General features: G+C 40.3%; 4 protein-coding genes and 1 long non-coding RNA gene across 7 annotated transcripts; 2 read left to right on the top strand and 3 right to left on the bottom strand.

Annotated features, from left to right (window-relative positions):
• Window positions 1-1,078: 1,078 nt before the first annotated feature.
• On the bottom strand, window positions 1,079-4,640 carry LOC134194790 (uncharacterized). Its single transcript, XM_062663761.1, has 4 exons — window positions 4,383-4,640; window positions 4,142-4,309; window positions 3,797-3,927; window positions 1,079-1,657 (listed from the first exon to the last, which is right to left on the bottom strand). Exons 1-4 carry the CDS (start codon window positions 4,603-4,605, stop codon window positions 1,412-1,414), a joined length of 768 nt encoding a protein of 255 aa, XP_062519745.1. The 5' UTR covers window positions 4,606-4,640; the 3' UTR covers window positions 1,079-1,411.
• A 1,009-nt stretch (window positions 4,641-5,649) lies between these two features.
• LOC134194540 (testis-expressed protein 30-like) lies at window positions 5,650-6,099 on the top strand. Its single transcript, XM_062663483.1, has one exon. It carries the CDS (start codon window positions 5,650-5,652, stop codon window positions 6,097-6,099), a length of 450 nt encoding a protein of 149 aa, XP_062519467.1.
• A 1,740-nt stretch (window positions 6,100-7,839) lies between these two features.
• On the bottom strand, window positions 7,840-10,503 carry LOC134194791 (uncharacterized). Its single transcript, XM_062663762.1, has 4 exons — window positions 10,238-10,503; window positions 10,000-10,164; window positions 9,655-9,782; window positions 7,840-8,287 (listed from the first exon to the last, which is right to left on the bottom strand). The coding sequence occupies exons 1-4, from the start codon at window positions 10,461-10,463 to the stop codon at window positions 8,042-8,044; spliced, it is 765 nt and encodes a 254-aa protein (XP_062519746.1). The 5' UTR covers window positions 10,464-10,503; the 3' UTR covers window positions 7,840-8,041.
• Window positions 10,504-10,564: 61 nt separating this feature from the next.
• LOC134194994 (uncharacterized) lies at window positions 10,565-18,757 on the top strand. Of its 3 annotated transcripts, none has more exons than XR_009972278.1 (3): window positions 10,565-10,613; window positions 12,357-12,473; window positions 18,387-18,757. It is a non-coding gene; the product is annotated as an uncharacterized LOC134194994 (long non-coding RNA). The 3 variants fall into 3 exon arrangements; XR_009972276.1 differs by having other exon boundaries at window positions 10,581-10,667; XR_009972277.1 differs by lacking the exon at window positions 10,565-10,613 and adding an exon at window positions 12,067-12,281.
• Window positions 14,336-16,281, bottom strand: LOC134195144 (zinc finger SWIM domain-containing protein 1-like). The gene is given in 4 exon segments (XM_062664155.1): window positions 14,336-14,896; window positions 14,899-15,202; window positions 15,204-15,680; window positions 15,682-16,281. Coding segments are annotated over 4 exon segments (1,137 nt in total). The 5' UTR covers window positions 15,901-16,281; the 3' UTR covers window positions 14,336-14,759.
• Window positions 18,758-19,170: the final 413 nt, after the last annotated feature.

Below are 19,170 nucleotides of genomic sequence, written 5' to 3'. Positions count from 1 at the left end.
AAAACTAAGTAGATACTTGACGACAGACATGATGCATAGATCTCAGTTAGGCATTGGACATACTCGCCTGCATTCACAACCGCCGGAGCATACCAACTCTTCAACTCCAGAATTTTTTGGAAAACTTTTGCTTTCCTTTTACAAAACATGGAAGTGCCATAGCGGCTCCAGTGGCCCTGTATTTACACATTTTGTCTCCCATAGCCAGACCAGTTCCCTGCCAAACAGTAGGGAGCTGAGAGGTCTCGGTGCTTGAAACTATGAACATACACTAATGCCAGAGCAGTGAGACTTTGGCCAGTACACAGGTACCTGTCTAGTATTTTGTACTATACTGCACTACAGTCCATTAATTGAACTCCTGAGAGAAATCAGAAATTGGAGAATATAATGATAAAAAAATCAGTGGCGAAGGAACCGGAGCAGGAGGGGCAACATGGGGATAGGGGCATCATCCCTCCAATACTGGCAACTATGTATTTACATCAGATTTGAGACAGACATTGCCAGAGACTTTTTTCACAAATGATGATCAAAGAATGCTCTAGAAGTATTGTTGCTTGCATAGAACTAAATAATATTGAATGCTGTTGCAGTAGATTCGCTTGTCACTTGATACACATTGTCGTGATCATTTGTGCATGCTGCTCTGGCTACTTCTGTCACAGATTAATCAATGAAATACCAACCATATTTAGTTACAATCAAAATGGTGGCAGTCTGTTACAAACTTTTTAGCTCTCCCCTAATCTAAAGGATCTTTCACTGCCCCTGAAAATAGACCACAGTCCTTCACATATGCCTTAGACACACACATGACAGGTAGCTCACGTGGTGTAGCAACCTAGCGTGAATGAGGACTGGGCATGAGTCTAGGTATGCCTACTAGTAGCTACCCTAGGCGTAGCAACTGCAGAGGCACTGCATGGGGCACGTGCCATCTCGACTTTTTGTGCTGTGTTTGAGAGAAATCAGACTAATGAAACTCTAGAAAGTTTTTAACTGACCTGCAGATATACAAAATCAAGGACAAACATAGAGACATACTTAGACTTAGAGATGACGTGACTTACTATATTGTTGTTATTAGTTATTAGATTGTATATATTCAGTCTAATTTCTGTTTAATGCCACGCCCTATTATGCAAATTTATGCTCCTTTGGATAATACCAGGTTTCTACACCTGTGGCTAGGACACCAACAAGACGGTTGAAAGCAGACTAGGTGTACCATTTCACCTTCCAATAACCTATAGCTACCATGAAAAAGCAAAAAGCAAAACACTAAAACTAGCTAATGAATGCTGCTCGGAATGTATTTGTGCAATGAAATTTGACATGTTGCAACATATAAAAGACATGCAAGTTGTGCACAAGTCATCACACTGATGTGAGCTGATAAATCCAGTTTTTACTTGGGAATAAGACCGAGAGCTTTCCGACATCTTACTTCGGCATTCACTCCTTTACATTTACAGGCTTCCACCAGAGCTCCAACAGTGGGATTAAATTCACTATCACACCATAGTTTTAGGACATCGAAGAGGCGCTTTGACAAATCATCCCTGTGCTTATGCTCGATGTTTTTCAAGTCCCCCTTTGGTATCTTTAAGGCAACGCCAATCTCTTCCCATAGGTCTAGAAGTTCTTTTGAAAACTGTAAAGAAAGCAACAGATTTCAGACAACGTAAAATACTGTACCAACAAAACGGTGAAATGTGTGTCTTTCATCTAAAGTTCAAACTTGGTATTCTAGTAAGCTTTTGTAGTTCGTTCCTGTTGGATCACATTGATTAGGTGGACTCACGTGACTAACATTCCTGTAGCTACATTAAGCCCGGTTGGTATTACTCGGCTATAGTGCATGACAAAGTTCTGTAGCAAGACAATTAATTTTATGTGTGCGTGTGGCTTGTGTTCCATGTGTCCGAAGAGAGCTTACGTATATGTGCGACTGTGCATGGCAACACTCATGCAGTGCCGCACAGACATGGAGACTTTACCATGACAAGTTGTGATTTATATAGGCCCTAGTAGGCGGTGAGTGGAAGTTGAACAACGAAAACAAGGAGCGGAAGCATGACGCAACGTCTCATGTTCCTGTTTAGACAGACAGGGAATCCAGAGACGGAGCTGCAAACTACCTGTCTAGTACTTCCTACATCGATTTAACGAGACTATTGTACTTGATCAGTGTGCATGCCTTAGAGATTAGACAATGCAGACACCCTATATAGACGTGGTGGCGCCTGCCCTAGAAACAGACGAACGTCTAGCACGCCTAACACACTTGTTTACTTTATGGTGCCAAGTATCAACCTGCAGAAGTTGCAGATCTTCGATCTCGTCCGTTAGATTGACAGTCTGGCCAGCGTAGGACGCCATAACCTACGCGTAATTCCACGCCTGCGTACAGAGAGCCACATTAGCCCCTCATTAGCCACATAGTTGCATAAACAATCAGAGAACGCCCCAAAGATCCGGTTTTGCTTTACATTGACTAAATAAGGATGCAATACATCAAGACACCTTTGTCATAAAATTTGCTGGGTCAATCAGGAAAACCCTGCTTGAGCCAATAACATTTATTCCTATCTGTAAGGGTTGATATTAACAATAAACAGTTTTTGTGGTTTACGTGTGTACACCCTTTCAGGATATGATACGTGGTGACAGGAGCGGGATTGCAACCCACATTTTCAAAGAGACTGGTGATTAATTATCAACAATTTACAATCTGCGCTACAGATTTAGTCTAACAATTGCTTTACTATTTTGAGTACATATACTCCTGGTTCAGGTCTAATGAATTGTCAAGAATTGGAATGTGGTTTATAGGTATGCTGTAAATGTGATTCGAGATACGTTTCAAATGTAGCAAAAACTGACAGACTAGACTTTATTAAAGATTAGACAATGCAGACACGCATATGTCATGGCGCCTGCCCTAGAAACAGAGGAACGTCTAGAGCGCCTAACACACTTGTTTACTTTATGGTGACAAGTATCAACCTGCAGAAGTTGCAGTTGTGTAATCCTGTCCGTTAGATTGACAGTCTGGCCAGCGTAGGACGCCATACCTACGCGTAATTGCACGCCTGCGTGCAGAGAGCCACAGTGTCCCTCTCACTGCTGGGGACTTAATGCATAAACAATCAGGAAACCCTCAAAGATCCCGTGTTCCTTTACACTGACTACATAAGGATGCAATACATCAAGATACCTTTGTCAAAAAATTAGCTTGGTCAATCAGGAAAACCTTGCTTGTGCCAATAACATTTATTCCTATCTGTAAGGGTTGATATTAACAATAGACAGTTTTTGTAGTGCACATGTGTACACCATTGCAGTATTATGATACATGGTAACAGGAGAGGGATTGCAACCCACGTTCTCAAAGAGACTGGTGATTAATTATCAACAATTTACAATCTGTTACTACAGATTTAGTCTAACAATTGCTTTACTATTTTTGAAAAATTCCAGTACTTGTACTCCTGGTTCAGGTCTAATGAATTGTTGAGAGCTGAAATGTGGTTGATAGGTATGCTGTAAATGTGATTCGAGATGTGTTTCAAATTATAGCAAAAAATGTCACAGACTAGAGTTTACAAAATGCACAAAGGAGTATTCCTAAAGTCTGTTTGGCAATTGTTTCAATACCTCGTCAAACAGGCACAGAATACTGTATGTCTCAGCTAATCAATGTATGGAGGATGTGATGATATTATTGATTAGAAATCCGTTAGATATTAGATATGCATTTAAGTACAGAAGCAGACGGGTTTTACAATACCTGCAACAACAGCAAGATATTGACTTCGTCGTCGAGGTTTAGTGCTGCACCTACAGCTCTCCGACGAACTTCTGCTTGTGGGTCAAATCCGTCCAATGGGAGGCTGCTTGTTTGAGCTGAAGACGTTTGACCTACAGACTTAGCACATGTACTGAACAGTTAACTAAAATTAATATTACATATTTGAATACTTGAATAATAATTTTAATATTTCAAATATTAGAGTTTCAATAATTTAAAGAAATGTATATGTTTCATTTATAATTCTTGAAAGTATGTTAATATATTTAGTAAACAATCGCATGTTCATTAATAATTGTTATACAAATTAGTGTTGACTGGTACCGTCTGTTGTGTGATAATCCACCAAATCAGGAGAGACAGACTGTTCTTGTGGCGTTTTTGGGACAACATCACGAATCAAAAACGTTTGCCAGCACGTTGCAACCAAAACTATGAAAAACGCTGAAAAAATGGCATTCTCAACAGTGAGGTCGCAAGCGATGCTGAACCCTACGTAGAAACCGAAAGTTGTCCAACCTTAGACAATTACAACTCTATGTAGGTACACAACAGCTTTACTGACCATTCTGGAAAATGTGATATACTTTTGTGGCGAAAGCTAGAATGCTCAGTATCCATAGCACACAGTTGTAAACGTACTCTTTAGTCTCGGTGTCGGTAAATTTCTGTACGTAGCTCCAGTGCAGTGTCAAGTACACTATGCTCAAAGCGACTAGTGCTTGCTTCACGTCTAGCTCTTCTAGTGGCTTCTTCAAACCAACAATGGAATAGAGGAATTTTTCCATAAAACTATGTAGACCAGACACGATAGACACAAAGCCCCGTATGTTTGTGAAGATGGGCATTGTTTACTCTTGTAAGGTATACTAGAACGCGCGCGCGCACAACCACACACATGCACACACACACACACACACACACACACACACACACACACGCACGCACGCACACACACACACACACACACACACACACTCACACAGACATTTATTTATGTGTTATTATTATTATTTATTATTTATTATCTCTAATAGCTAAAGTTGCCATTACGTATGATGATAAAGCCGTCATTTCTAGCGAGAACGTACCTCACCAGTGGTGTCTATGAACCACGGGCGGCAGCTTGATTTGCAGCAGGAAGTGCAAACACTAATTAGTAATGCAAATCCGTGTCTTGTGTTTGATGCCGGCGTGTGTTGATGGCGCTTCTATACGAATAGAATCATTCTTTTGGCACTGTACTTTTTCTGTTTGTAGTATAAGGTACAATGTATTCTCTACTCCCCGACATGGGTCGGATGTTACTGTGAGTGCAACGCCCATGCGCCCGCTCCAGACTTTCTAGCAGAATTCCTCAATACCACGGCTTACCTAGAGAACGCGCTTGTGTTTGAGTATTTGTTTATCCTTGTTCTTTTAATATCCGAAGAGAAACGTTCAGCGCGCCGCCTGGCGTGTGCTACAGGGGGACGTTCCTATTTTCACATCCGGTCTGCTCACTTCCTTTTGCCGCTGATTGGTAGAAGGTTAGATGTAAGAATCGGATCATCCTTTGTTGCACACGCCAGACGGCGCGCTGAACGTTTCTCTTCGAATATTAAAAGAACAAGGATAAACAAATACTCAAACACAAGTACAAGTGTGTGTGTGTGTGTGTGTGTGTGTGTGTGTGTGTGTGTGTGTGTGTGTGTGTGTGTGTGTGTGTGTGTGTGTGTGTGTGTGTGTGTGTGTGTGTGTGTGTGTGTGTGTGTGTTGTAAGAAATCACCTTATGGCAATCAAATTAATTAAGACTCCACTGTCATTGACACATTACTCTGCAGGTTGATCAATGGGTGCTCCAGTTGCTGCTGCTTTGACGTGTGAACCAGCTATGTCAGATTTTATTTCTGCTTATATTTTCTTGTCCTACGCACTCTACTGTCTTCCAAAACCCTTAGCACTTCGAAAAGAACATTTGTTACCTTTGGTTCTACCATCACTATTTCTAAGTGGAGACTCTGATGAGATATGTGATAAGAAGGTACTCACAGAGGTATCTGCCAAGATGGCAACGCAGCCAGCTATTTACTGGGTGGCCGGCGCCAATCATGGAATGTCTGTGAAAAGTCGTAAAAGGATTGACATTGAAGAGGAAATGTGTGGGTGTGTAGTGAAATGGGTTACTAAGGAGTATAGGAGATTATCCAAAAGGTCTGTGGAGGAATCAAGGGATCCTGTGTTGTGCTGCACCAAGTGTGGAGAACTTACCAATCAAACTTGCGTTCGAACGAGCGAGTAAACGTAAGAAGCATCCAAGACAAAAGTTGAGTGAAGAGGCAAGAAAGAAGCATAGAAACACGTGATTGCGTGTATGGTACTGTAGCTCAAGCATTGACGAAGCTCTGAAGGTCGGATGCACCATCCCTTCATGTGTAGTGGTGCATATATATTAGGCTATAATGTACGATATATTAGGTTCTAATTAGAAGCAATTAATGACTACAGAACAAATTTACTAAGCAACTGTGACAAACTGTGACTTCTTGTAGTTACGTTAATTAACAAATTAGAATCAAATTGCAATAGGGAGTCTGGTCAAGAGGGAAAAAGGAATCGTTGATTGCACAGTAGTAGGCTAAAACATATATTTATTGTTCCAATTCATACCTTAGAGGTAGTATGTTTTGAACACATCCAAGCAATAGTACAGACATGCACCCGGATGTGGACTTTACGACTGAAATATCAGGCCCGTCGGCAGCAAATGTAAAGTGCTGCGGCCTATAGTAACGAACGTTAGTAGGTGTGATCAAAGTAAGCGTAGTTACCAATATAATTAACCAAACACAGAAAACTAAGTAGATACTCGACGACAGACATGATGCAAGGATCTCAGTTAGGCATTGAACATACTCGCCTACATTCACAACCGTTGGAGCATACCAACTCTTCAGCTCCAGATTATTTTTGGAAACTTTTGCCTTCCTTTACAAAAACATGGAAGTGCCATAGCGGCTCCGGTGGCCCTGTATTTAAGCATGCTAGTCTCCCGTAGCCAGACCAGCTTTCCCGCCAAACAGTAGCCAGCTGAGAGGTCTGGTTGCTTAAAACTATGAACCTGCACTAATACCAGAGCACTGAGACTTTGGCCAGTACCTGTCTAGAATTGTACTATACTGTACTACATTCCATTAATTGAACTTCTGAGAGGAATCAGAAATTGGAGGATATAATGCTAGAGAATCAGTGGCGACGGAACTGGGGCAGGAGGGACAATATGGGTATAGGGGCATCGTCCCTCCAATACTGGACGCTATATATTTACATCAGATTTGAGACAGACATTGCTAGAGACTTAGTTTCAGCAGATGATGATCAAAGAAAATACTCTAGAAGTTTGGTTGCTTGCATAGAACTAAACAATATTGAATGCTGTTGCAGTTGACTCGCTTGTCACTTGATACACATTGTCGTGATCATTTGTGCATGCTGCTCTGGCAACTTCTGTCACAGATTAATCAATAATAAACCAACCATATTTAGTTAACAAATCAAAATGGTGGCAGTCTGTTACCATATTTTAGCTCCCCCCAATCCAAAGGATATTTCGCCGCCCCTGGAAATAGACCACACTCCTTCACTTGTGACTTTTAGTGTATGCCTTATACACACACATGACAGGTAGCGCACGTGGTGTAGGTATGCCTACTACACGCAGTAGCTACCCTAGGCGTAGCAACTGTGGGAGCACTGCATGGGGCACGTGCCGTCTCAACTCTTTGTGCTGTGATTGAGAGAAATCTGACTAATGAAAACTCTAGAATGCTTCTAACTGACCTGCAGATATACAAAACTTAAGGACAAACATAGAGACATACTTAGAGATGACGTGCCTTACTGTAGTGTTGTTGTTAGTTATTAGATTGTATATATTCAGTCTAATTTCTGTTTGATGTCACGCCCTCCTACGCAAATTTGTGCCCCATTGAACAAAACCAGGTTCCTACGCCTGCATGTGGCTAGGACAACGACAACACGGTTGAAAGCAGAGTAGACGTACGATTTTGCCTTCCAATAACTTATACCTACCACAAAAAAGCAAAAAAAGCCAACACTAAAACTAGCTAATAAATGCTGCTCGGAATGCATTTCTTTAATGCTATTTAACATGTTGTGGTATATAAAAGACGTTCAAGTTGTACACAAGTCATTACACATATGCGAGCTGATAAATCCAGTTTTTACTTGGAAATAAGACCGAGAGCTTTCCGACATCTTACTTCGGCATTCACTCCTTCACATTTACAGGCTTCCACCAGAGCTCCAACAGTGGGATTAAATTCACGATCACACCATAGTTTTAGGACCTCGAAGAGGCGCTTTGACAAATCATCCCTGTGCTTATGCTCGATGTTTTTCAAGTCCCCCTTTGGTATTTTTAAGGCAACGCCAATATCTTCCCATAGGTCTAGAAGTTTTTTTGAAAACTGTAAAGAAAGCAACAGATTTCAGACAACGTAAAATACTGTACCAACAAAACAGTGAAATGTGTGTCTTTTGTCTAAAGTTCAAACTTGGTATTCTAGTAAGCTTTTGTAGTACGTTCCTGTTGGATCACATTGATTCACGTGACTAATATTTCTGTAGCTACATTAAACCTGGTTGGTAGTACTCGCCTATAGTGCATGACAAAGTTCTGTAGCAAGACAATTAATTTCATGTGTGCATGTGTCTCATGTTCCATGTGTCCGAAAAGAGCTTACGTATATGGGCGACTGTGCATGGGAATACTCATGCATGCAGTGCCACACAGAAATGGAGACTTTACCATGACAAGTTGTGATTTATAAGGGCTCTAGTAGGCGGTGACTGGAAGTTGAACAATGAAAAACGAGGAGCGGAAGCATGACGCAACGTCTCACGTTCCTGTCTAAACAGACAAGGAGTCCAGTGAGGAAGCTGCAAACTACCTGTCTAGTACTTTCTACATCGTTTTAACGAGGCTATTGTACTTGATCAGTGGAGCATGCAGAAAAACGTATGTCCATGCCTTAAAGATTAGACAATGCAGACACGCCTATGTCATGGCGCCTGCCCTAGAAACAGACGAACGTCTAGAGCGCCTAACACACTTGTATCAACCTGCAGAAGCTGCAGTTGTGTAATCCTGTCCGTTATTGACAGTCTGGCCAGCGTAGGACGCCATAACCTACGCGTAATTGCACGCCTGCGTGCAGAGAGCCACAGCATCCCTCTCACTGCTGGGGACTTAATGCATAAACAATTAGGAAACCCTCAAAGATCCGGTGTTCCTTTACACTGACTACATAAGGATGCAATACATCAAGATACCTTTGTCAAAAAATTAGCTTGGTCAATCAGGAAAACCCAGCTTGTGCCAATAACATTTATTCCTATCTGTAAGGGTTGATATTAACAATAGACAGTTTTTGTAGTGTACATGTGTACACCATTGCAGTATTGTGATACGTGGTGACAGGAGAGAGATTGCAACCCACGTTCTCAAAGAGACTGGTGATTAATTATCAACAATTTACCATCTGTTACTACAGATTTAGTCTAACAATTGCTTTACTATTTTTGAAAAATTCCAGTACTTGTACTCCTGGTTCAGGTCTAATGAATTGTTAAGAGTTGAAATGCGGTTTATAGGTATGCTGTAAATGTGATTCGAGATGTGTTTCAAAATATAGCAAAAACTTGATCAAACAGGCACAGACTACTGAACCTCTCAGCTAATGAATGTATGCGGGCTGTGATGATATTATTGATTAGAAATGGGTTAGATATTAAATATGCATTTAGGTACAGAAGCAGACGGGTTATACAATACCTGCAACAACAGCCGGTCATCGACTTTGTCCTCAAGGTTCGGAGCTGCACCTACAGCTCTCCGACGAACTTCTGCTTGGTCCAATCCGTCCAATGGGAGGCTGCTCGTTTGAGCTGAAGACCTTTGACCTACAGACTTAGCACATGTACTAAACAGCTAAATAAAATTTAATATTTACATATTTGAATACTTGAATAAAAATTTTTAATATTTTAAATATTAGAATTTCAATAATTTCAATAATTTTATATATTTCATTTATCATTCTTGAAAGCATTTTATTATATTTAGTAAACAATCGCATGTTTATTAATAATTGTTATACAAATTAGTGTTGACCGGTACCGTCTGTTGCGTGATCCACCAAATCAGCAGAGACAGTCTGTTCTTTTGGCGTTTTTGGGACAACGTCACGAATCAGAAACGTTTGACAGCAGTGTGTAACAAAAACTACGAAAACCGCTGAAAAAATTACATTCTCAACCGTGAGGCCGCAAGCGTTGCAGAACCCTACGTAGAAACCGAAAGTTGTCCAACCTTAGACAATTACAACTCTATGTAGCTACACAACAGTTCTACTGACCATTCTGGTAAATGCTATGTACTTTTGCGGTGAAAACTAGAATGCCCACTGTCCATAGCACACAGTTGTAAGTGTACTTTTGAGTCTCGGTGTCGGCAAATTTCTCTACGTAGCTCCAGTGCAGTGCAAAGTACAATAAGCTCAATGGGACTAGCGCTTGACTCCATGTTAGCTCTACTAGTGACTTTTTCAAACCCAAAACAATGGAATAGAGGAAGCCTTCCATAACGAAGTGGCTACGCGTACGGGCACGTACTCGCAACTTGCTCCGGCTACGGGTACGACAAACTGGTCACATGACGTGGCATGCTGGTCACATGACACTTTCGCAATTTGTCGGTACGTACACTGTACGTATACGCATAGCGTTGAGTCGGTAAGTCAACGGAGTTGTCACAGCTAAGCAATCTATAATCTTAGTCGACCGTAGGTATGTCTAGATAATAATCTATACGTAAATATGGCTATAGCTAGCGTGGTAGAGCACTAGCTACATTAGGCGTGCATGGTGGCAATGTCTGCAAAACCAGTACTTTTTTCTTTGGCTTCTGTTTCAGCCCCACGCACTTCATGTGAAACCACTGAAGGCAGTGGTCACACAAAATTGCTTGTGACTCATCATCTAGATCATGGGAACAGTACTTGCAAATGTATCCTTGAGTTTTCTGCTTCTGCCGTACAACTTGGGTCACAAGCAGCCAAGCATCGTGTTGAAAGTACTTCCTGATTAAATGAATGTCTACATTCTCATCCAGAACAGCATCAGTTACCATCTCTGGCCTAGCCTCGACATCTCTTTCAGTAAGCAGTCGTTGTGAATTTTTCAGCACACCTGCTGCCAAATCTGCGTCCACGAACCATTCTAGCATTACTGCACAATGTACAGAGTAACTAGCTGGATGTGTTTGTTAATTAGTCCAGATAAATACCTACCCTTCTCCTTTACTGATGTGTGCAACTTAGTAAATGGCTGGAGAGTTTTCAGAGACTTCTTCTTTTTTGATGGCAGGCCTATCACTGTTAGTTCGTGTCCTTTGGTCTTCCTCTCTTTCGATATGTAGACGGCATCTTGATACCTGACATGAACAAATGTAATTGTCAATGCACCAAATATTGAGTACACTCTGATTTCATTTTATAAACTCACTCTGGAGATCTTGTTTCAATTCATTGGCTAACTTTGATTTCTCAAAGTCATTATCCTGTGATTTAACAAGAAGAGATAATGTGATACAAACAGTCAGAAACAATTCATTTAGTTAATCCATCTTTCTCCAGTGCTACTATTAGTGGCTTAAACAGATTTACGTTTTCGATGTGTCTCTCTCTGTAGACAGATATGTGTTGCAACTAACGAACGGCAGTTAATCAGTCAGTCAGTCAGTGCACAGTGCCATTCAAGGCGCTTTTCATTAGAATTGATCTCTACTATTTGCGCTTAGTTTTAACTTGTAGTTTGCTGTGACCGTGATTCCACTGTCATGGATAATATTTTTAACTTTTGGTGTTCTGTATTTAGAAATTTGTTTTTAAATGATTTTTGTCAGTCAGTCAGTCAGTCAGTCAGGGAACATGATGAAATAGTTGCTGTTGAAGCAGTTGCCTTCATGAACTAAATCTTCATCACAAGAAACAAGTCTTTCATCGGTACGTAGACAATGAAAGCGGCCAGACATAGTTATTTTTGATTCTGGTGCTGGCTCCAGCATTGACCTAACTCGTAAGTAACCGTAACCCTAACAGAAGGAGGTTCAGAGCTAAGCATATGCATGTTAGGTTGGCATTAGAGGACGTTCTATCCTGACTGGGTCCTTTTGAAATTAGGTATGAAACGTGCCTTCAATATGGTTAAGCAGATCTCATATCTTGGATGGAGGAAAGTCTAGTTTTTCAACGATTCTGCCTCATGTCTACCAATTGTATAAGAAAGTCAATCATCTTGTTTATCTGATGGCTAATCAAGGAAGTATCATCAAGTCTCACAAGAATGGCCCTGTCTCCTCTGCTGCCATGTACCCTATTGTTGTATAGCACAACAAGCTAGGTAGATTAAGTGGCTGTCTATTACATGCAAATGGCACAGTAGTTATGTACACGACTTTCTCTTCTGTTTTTTCAGGTAGAAGAACCAGAATAAGCATCAGTCCTTATTTCAACATTTTAGAAAGAGGACGAAAGGCAAAAAACAACCAGAAGAGGTCGCGTAACTCTTCTATCCTTTAGAAGACTGTAAGAGGTAAGAAATGCACCTCATATCTGTATACCATCTGTTTATTTATAGTAGTATTGTATAAGTGTAGTTTATCGTACGATGGGCGTGCTATATGGCTTTATAACCCCGTCCTGAGTGCTGGTAAAGCCATATTGCCCGCTAATCATACCATAAGTTATTTATAACATGGTCACGTGACATGTAAGTATAAATGAGAGTAACATAATAAGCAGAAGTAACTTATTGCATACTTACTGTGCAATACGCCATATACACCACCTCAATATGAGCTTGTGACTGGTCACACGCACGTGACCATGGTATAACATCCAATATGGTGTGGTGAAGTAAGGGATACTTTAGAATATGTCACGTGATCTTTAGACAATCTGATTAGTCAATATGGGGTGTTCTATACATGATAGAAATGTCTTGGTAGGTTCAAAACTGCCACCGTACCAAATTCACTAATCACATTACCTCTAAAGGTCACATGATATATTCTAAATATTTTATAGCATGGTTGTAATAGGGTCCATGTATTTTATTGACACCTCAACCTCTCGGGATTATCAACTAGATAATTGGATCTCACATGTGGTTCTGTCAATTAGCTCATTGATAAGCCTTGAAGGCTTTGGATCAATAACAATGTACATGGATTTCCACAACTCATGCTATGACTATTACATGGTATATTATACTGCTGCTATTTGCCCATGCCAAATAATGCCCATGCCCGTATATACGCCCATGTGTGACAGGTCAGAACTTTCAGCCCGAAAAAACGCTCATGCCCAATTATACGCCCATGACCAAGTATAAGCCCAGGATACGCATGCGCAGACAAAACAAACTGGGGTCCACAGAAAATTTGTCTCCGTCTTTGTGCGTTTGATGAGCTGGTGTCAGTGTTGAGTAAAGTGCTTACCGCTAGACTCATGTCTTCATTGCAATTACCAATCCTGATGCTTTTGACTGACTTCAGGGCGACCACTCTGGTTTGCGTGTGTAGTGTAGTTTCTGCGTGTATGCTGATGCTGTACAGATACCATTACCTTTGATCTTGCAAAGGATAATTGCAAGCATTTGTGGTATTTCTGTCATCAAGTGTTTAGATGATGACTGGCCAAACGACAGCATTTTGCAGCCATGTATACGCTTGAGACCAAAATAATGCCCATGGCCTAGTATACGCCCAGGAAAAAGCGTTTCTTTTCTATACGCCCAAGGCTTTATATTACAGGCGAATACAGTAGTATAGTAGGGTATATTACACTGCAGTACAATACAGTATGGGATAGTATGGTATGGTATGGTATGGTTTGGTATGGTATGGTATGTTATGGTATGGTATGGTACTGTATAATCAAGACACTACTTTCCTCATAATGGCTAGAAACACTTGTAGTGACTACGTCATACTATGTAGAAGCTTAGTTCAATAATTGCTATCTGTATGTCAGTCATTTGAGCAGATCAAAGAAAGAACTGTAGTGATCACAATTCACAATACCATGTCAGTGGAGTATATATTTAACTTACTTGTTGACTCTCAAGCAGTCGTTCTGCTCTGGTCTCTATTACAAACAACGCATTTTGTTGTTATACAAAGAAACAACACTGGACTCAATGTTGTATGTAATATCAGGCAGTATGCAAAAGGTGAAGAACATACCTAGTTGTCTTCGGTTTGCCTTTGCAGCATTTGGTGTCGGGATGCAGGCATTCATTTCTGATTCTTGGTTCATTTTTACTGATGGAACTGTAAGTGTCAGAACATGTTTCCTTTCAGTATTACTATTGCCGGTGGAAAAAGAGTGTACCTTGTTGAGCTCTGTTTTTGTGTGTTTCATTTTTTTAAATATTGTTGCTTTTCTTTTGTAGGATCTGCACACATTTAGGTATTTGTCAAAACAAAACTGACACCATTTTGTCTTTAACAAAGTAAATATGTACAATGTGTGTGCCTACTTGTTGCATCAGCATGCGCATGTGTATTTGCTCACATTATTGGTGTATGCACACAGTTTGTATACATAATGCCACTAGGTCTTACCATTGACTAATGCAACTGTTTCTCCATTTTCCCATGCTGTAACTAATTGTTTCAACAATTCTAATCGCTTGGTAAAGGTTAGTCCAGAGTCTTCTGAAGCTAGGGTAGATAATTTACTTGTGACTCTTGAAACAAGTTTAGATTTCTGAAACTGAACCAGAGCATACTGCAGGCAATGTTGTTGAAGTTCTAGCCATGTAATACAAACCTGAGAGAGTGGTTGTGCTAAGTTATGTGTTTGAGGCAATGAACTAGTAACAAAAGAGACAGTCGACTGATTGCTGGCAAAATTCTTTGAAAATACTGTGCATTGACTTGAAGTAGTGTAGTGTCCACCTTTTGTCACATAATCCTTCGTCGAATAAGCTCATGCCAATGTCAGCCCTTGCGACAGTATATGACGGCATGGGAGCCTCATTGAAAGCCATCCTAGACACTGGCATGAGGTTGCAGTTACTGTAATATTGCCTTCACTAGAGGACACATGATACTGCTGATTTTCTGCACATTTTAATGCTACTTTTGCAATCATATCCATTTGCTTTTTCACCAACTCATAGGCATAGGGAGTAAGGCACAGCATAATATGCTTGCTTGCTTCATCAGAGGTTGAATGAAATGCAGTGGGCACTTTCAAAACTGAAAGACTTGCATTATGATCTCGTTCTGACTGTAGTACTCTCAGAATAACAAAAGAAATTCTCAGTGAATGTTTCCATGGAGGAAAAGCGGGGAATGACAGATTTTAATTTGGCATTTAGTGATTCAAGTCTATTGTTGGTCGCGTTCAAGAAGTTGCCTGTGCTGTATTTCATACCCATTGTCCATTGCTTACGAATGGGATGCCACTGCTTGTTGAAGTAGTCGATTACAGCTGCAGGAGCGCAGGTTTTGAAACGAGAATACAATTCTGTATATTTTACTTCATTTGTGGCATATGCCATTTGCTGCAGAAGTTCCAAACACATGGTTCTCTGACCTGATGTGATGCCCATTTTTTCACAAGAAATCTCTCGTCGAAATGACGTGAGAGTGTGGTAGAGGCAAATCAAAAGGTCAGCATTTGGAAAATTTGATGCTAGTACGTCACGTTCAGTCATGTCCTTGTCTGCCATCAAAACTCTGGTAGCTGTCCAGGATGGATTGTTTTCTTTAAAAATAGACATGATTTTTTGATAGTGATGTTTTCTTCTCTTCAAGTAACAAAAATGCTGCTGCAATTTCACTTTGCCCATTGCCATCTTCTATGAGGATAATGTATAATGGGAACCGCAGCTCAAGAAGCTTGTAGGTGGCATCAATAAATAATATCTCAGTGTAAGCATCGAATGCCTTTTTCATTTGGTCATCTTGAAAATGGGCTCCCAATAGTTCTTTTTGGTCATTTGTCATTACATGCACACTTGAACCTACACGTGACCACCCCAAATGCACATTAACAACACATTCTACAGCATTTAAAACCTACATAATAACCTACCATATTGCTCTGTCAGTTCCTTGACAGTACCTTCTAAGTTGTTACGGGTACTGCCACTCTTCATTAGCGTAGATAGATTGCTCAGGTCCTTTAAAAGAACCACTTGGCCTGTTTCGTTTGACAGTTTATCTTGAACCATCTTCTTGTTTGCTTGTAATGACAGCAACTTTTGCGCTTCTTGCTTGACATCATTGGAAAGCTTTCTCTGTCGTGGTAGTTGCTTGAAGAGTTCCTATGAAAACAAGAAGGTGCTGTTATTGTCTCTAAAGTACCACAGCCAAGTGCAATGCAATATGCCATGCCTTTTAATTATTGAATGCAAGGATGACAATAATTCTTACCTTGCTAATGTCATGATTATGCTAGAGGTTGATACTTTTGATGGTCAATTTCTGTCCATCCGTTGATGCTACAATTCTCACCTAACATGGGCATTCCATTTGAAAGGTTCTGCAATGTAGTGAAGTTGTACATATAAAGGTGTTGAATAGCTATTACGACAAACAAATGAGACTTACGAGTGATTAGGGCGCTTTCCTGTACCCCGTGACTGGAAGTGCTTTCCACCATGAATACAGTTATACTGTAATTCTGAAAACCTTAAGTCAGAATTGAAGTTCTTTTTAGTTGCTCGCTTCTTGGCAGATTCTACTGACCTGGATCTCCTAATGTAGAGTTGTACAAATGTTGCTCTTTCATAACTAGAAATACAGTGCTTTAGCTCTTCAAAGGAGGAAAATTCTTGTCCAGTTGTGAGCTGTGGAACTGTTACAGAAGAGATGTCTAAGTGAGTAGTAGACGGACTCCTGTCATTGCTATTCTCTGTACCTTCGTCACATGGTGCATTTTTGTGACCAAAACTGTCTTCTTCAGTTTCGCAGTCTTTCTGCTTCAGGCTAAGTCTAAGTCTAAGTCTGCTTGCTTGATGTTGATATGAAATTTGTTTGTTAAAAGATGATGCCGTGAGCACAAGTGCAGACTTATCAATGATGTTTGTCACGTCAATAGTCCGAGTGGATATCCAACACACTAGCACCTTGCGTAGGTAAGGTGAATATTTACTTGCTTGCCAAAATAGAGTCAAATTTGACTTTACATCATTCAGAGCCATGTGGGGTGAGCATATACATTCCCAGACATTTGTTGGGGTAAATGCAGAAATTGCAACAAACGTAAACGCTATTATTCCACATGCCGATGAACACTTTTGAACTGGAAAGTTCAAACAATTTCGAGAACAGATGTGTTCACTATTGGGGCCAAACATCGGCTTATGCATTGCAATCCTGTGATAGAACATTTTCATTTGCTTGCTAAGAACCCTCTTCAGTTCTAAAGAAACCTGCTGTGTTTCGACTGACAGATTGATGGGAATAGGAAAACCTAAGGGATCACAGTAGTAGGTAGTTTCAGCACAGACATCTATTACAGCTACCACCCAGTGATTTCCTGTTAGCAACTTGTTGGAAGCCATGGTGGTCTGAAGTAATTGATTTACTGAAACGTTTAAGATCAAGAATGCAAGACGTACGTTTTCCTTGCCTTCTGCAGCTGCTAAAACAGCTTTGTGCGATCGTGTTTTGTTATACTCAGAGAGAACTATGCTCAGACAGTCTCTTGAACGTTGATTTAAGACATCAGACAAGTTTTGCAGTATGTCCTCTGTTAGCCAACGATTGCAAGTCAACATGGAAATTTGATGACTGCTTAAGTTACCACATGTCGTTGTTATGGCAGATGCTGGTTGGTTCCATAACATGTTTTTGAATAGCTGGAAACTTTGGTTGTCGAGTGGTGTCACATCCAAGAAGTCAGGAATGGTGAAATTTGTAGAAAACCAGTTTTTCTCAAGAGTGACCTAACAAATAATTAAATGGAGAAACATTAAAGAACATGTTACCCCTAGTGCAGAATTAGGTAGACATCTTCGCAATGGAATTATGTTGCTAACAGGGCTACTGTTTGCATGATAATGTTGACAGTTGTGGCACAGTGATATTCTATTAATGTCAGTTGTTGGTACATCCAAGTATAAGAATAATTAATTGAAAACTTTACTGCAGTTTGGAGCAGTACTGATTAAGTTAGAATTAGCACCATATAGTTGTCTAATGAACTGTTTAGATGGCCATGTGTGGCTTGCTCAGCTGACAGGTTATGAAGTGTTGTCATGCAACCCTAATCCTGAAGTAATATCAATTATGAAAAGTTTTCTATTGCACTATTTCTGAATTGCATAATTGTATGGTAGAGAAGCAAAACTAGTTTTGGAATCTGGAAAGTTGCAACATTATTTTAATATTGATTGATTTAATTGAAAGATTTGCATGTGTGTGATTGCATATGATCTGTCTGATAGTAGTTTGCTTCATCTATGACTCCTCAACTTTCCTCCTAGGACCATACTTTACTCATGCTGAAAGGAATTTTTTGTGGTAAACTGATTATTCTGTTCAAAGAGGGAATTGAGTCGCAAAGTATGAGGAACTAATTCACAGTTCGGAAATCAATCATCAATGAGTGCTTCTTTAGAGGCTTCCTTAGAAGCAGTCGAATTAGGACAAGAGGAATGATATATTTATTGTCGATTCTATATCTTCGTTAGGCGAGAAAGAGGTGACTACTTTATATTTGAAGATTAGAGGTTGCTCTATGTATAGCATATGGTAGTTTGCTTTGAGACCTGTTGCTGGTTTTTAAAGTATGTTCTGTGTCTACGTTGAAGATGCATTACAATAAATGACAGAGGGCACAGAGTGGTGTGAATTACGGTATTTATTAAGTCAGCAGTATTGTTGGCACCGACTGAATGTGTAAACCTTTATATTTACCAGATACAGGTGCGTGCATGCTCCTGTGAAGTTCATGTCAAGTGTATGTATGCAAGGGTCAGTACGACAAACAATGTGTTCTTTCTTGCATCAATCAAATTTACCGGTGAGGCGATGGATTTGGCTTCGTGTATTGCTAGGAACTATCTAATTCCATCTACATCAAATACACCAAACAAGAATCCAGCAACCTGGATTTCATCTTTACAGTCACAGTCTTGATTGATCTTTCCGGCTAGTCTTCTGCGCACAGACTCACTGGGCATCACAGTACTGGTGTGGGGGTTGCTGAAAAGAGTGATTCTGGACACAGTGATGACCTGACCCTGCTCTGGACTCACACTAGGAAAC

The sequence above is a fragment of the Corticium candelabrum genome, chromosome 19 (assembly GCF_963422355.1).
Source record: "Corticium candelabrum chromosome 19, ooCorCand1.1, whole genome shotgun sequence".
Classification (NCBI taxonomy): domain Eukaryota; kingdom Metazoa; phylum Porifera; class Homoscleromorpha; order Homosclerophorida; family Plakinidae; genus Corticium; species Corticium candelabrum.
The sequence above is the reverse complement of the archived record's forward strand: the minus strand, read 5'-3'. Positions and strand labels throughout refer to the sequence as shown.

Coding starts and splice junctions, on each gene's coding strand:
- LOC134194790 (XM_062663761.1), bottom strand. CDS start 4,605: ATGGAAAAATTCCTCTATTCCATTGTTGGTTTGAAGAAGCCACTAGAA. Junction 4,310..4,382: donor ATATCACATTTTCCAGAATG/GTCAGTAAAGCT, acceptor GTTTCTACGTAG/GGTTCAGCATCGCTTGCGAC. Junction 1,658..3,796: donor ATATCTTGCTGTTGTTGCAG/GTATTGTAAAAC, acceptor CTTTCTTTACAG/TTTTCAAAAGAACTTCTAGA.
- LOC134194540 (XM_062663483.1), top strand. CDS start 5,650: ATGGGTGCTCCAGTTGCTGCTGCTTTGACGTGTGAACCAGCTATGTCA.
- LOC134194791 (XM_062663762.1), bottom strand. CDS start 10,463: ATGGAAGGCTTCCTCTATTCCATTGTTTTGGGTTTGAAAAAGTCACTA. Junction 9,783..9,999: donor GGTGGATCACGCAACAGACG/GTACCGGTCAAC, acceptor CTAAGTCTGTAG/GTCAAAGGTCTTCAGCTCAA. Junction 8,288..9,654: donor ATGACCGGCTGTTGTTGCAG/GTATTGTATAAC, acceptor CTTTCTTTACAG/TTTTCAAAAAAACTTCTAGA.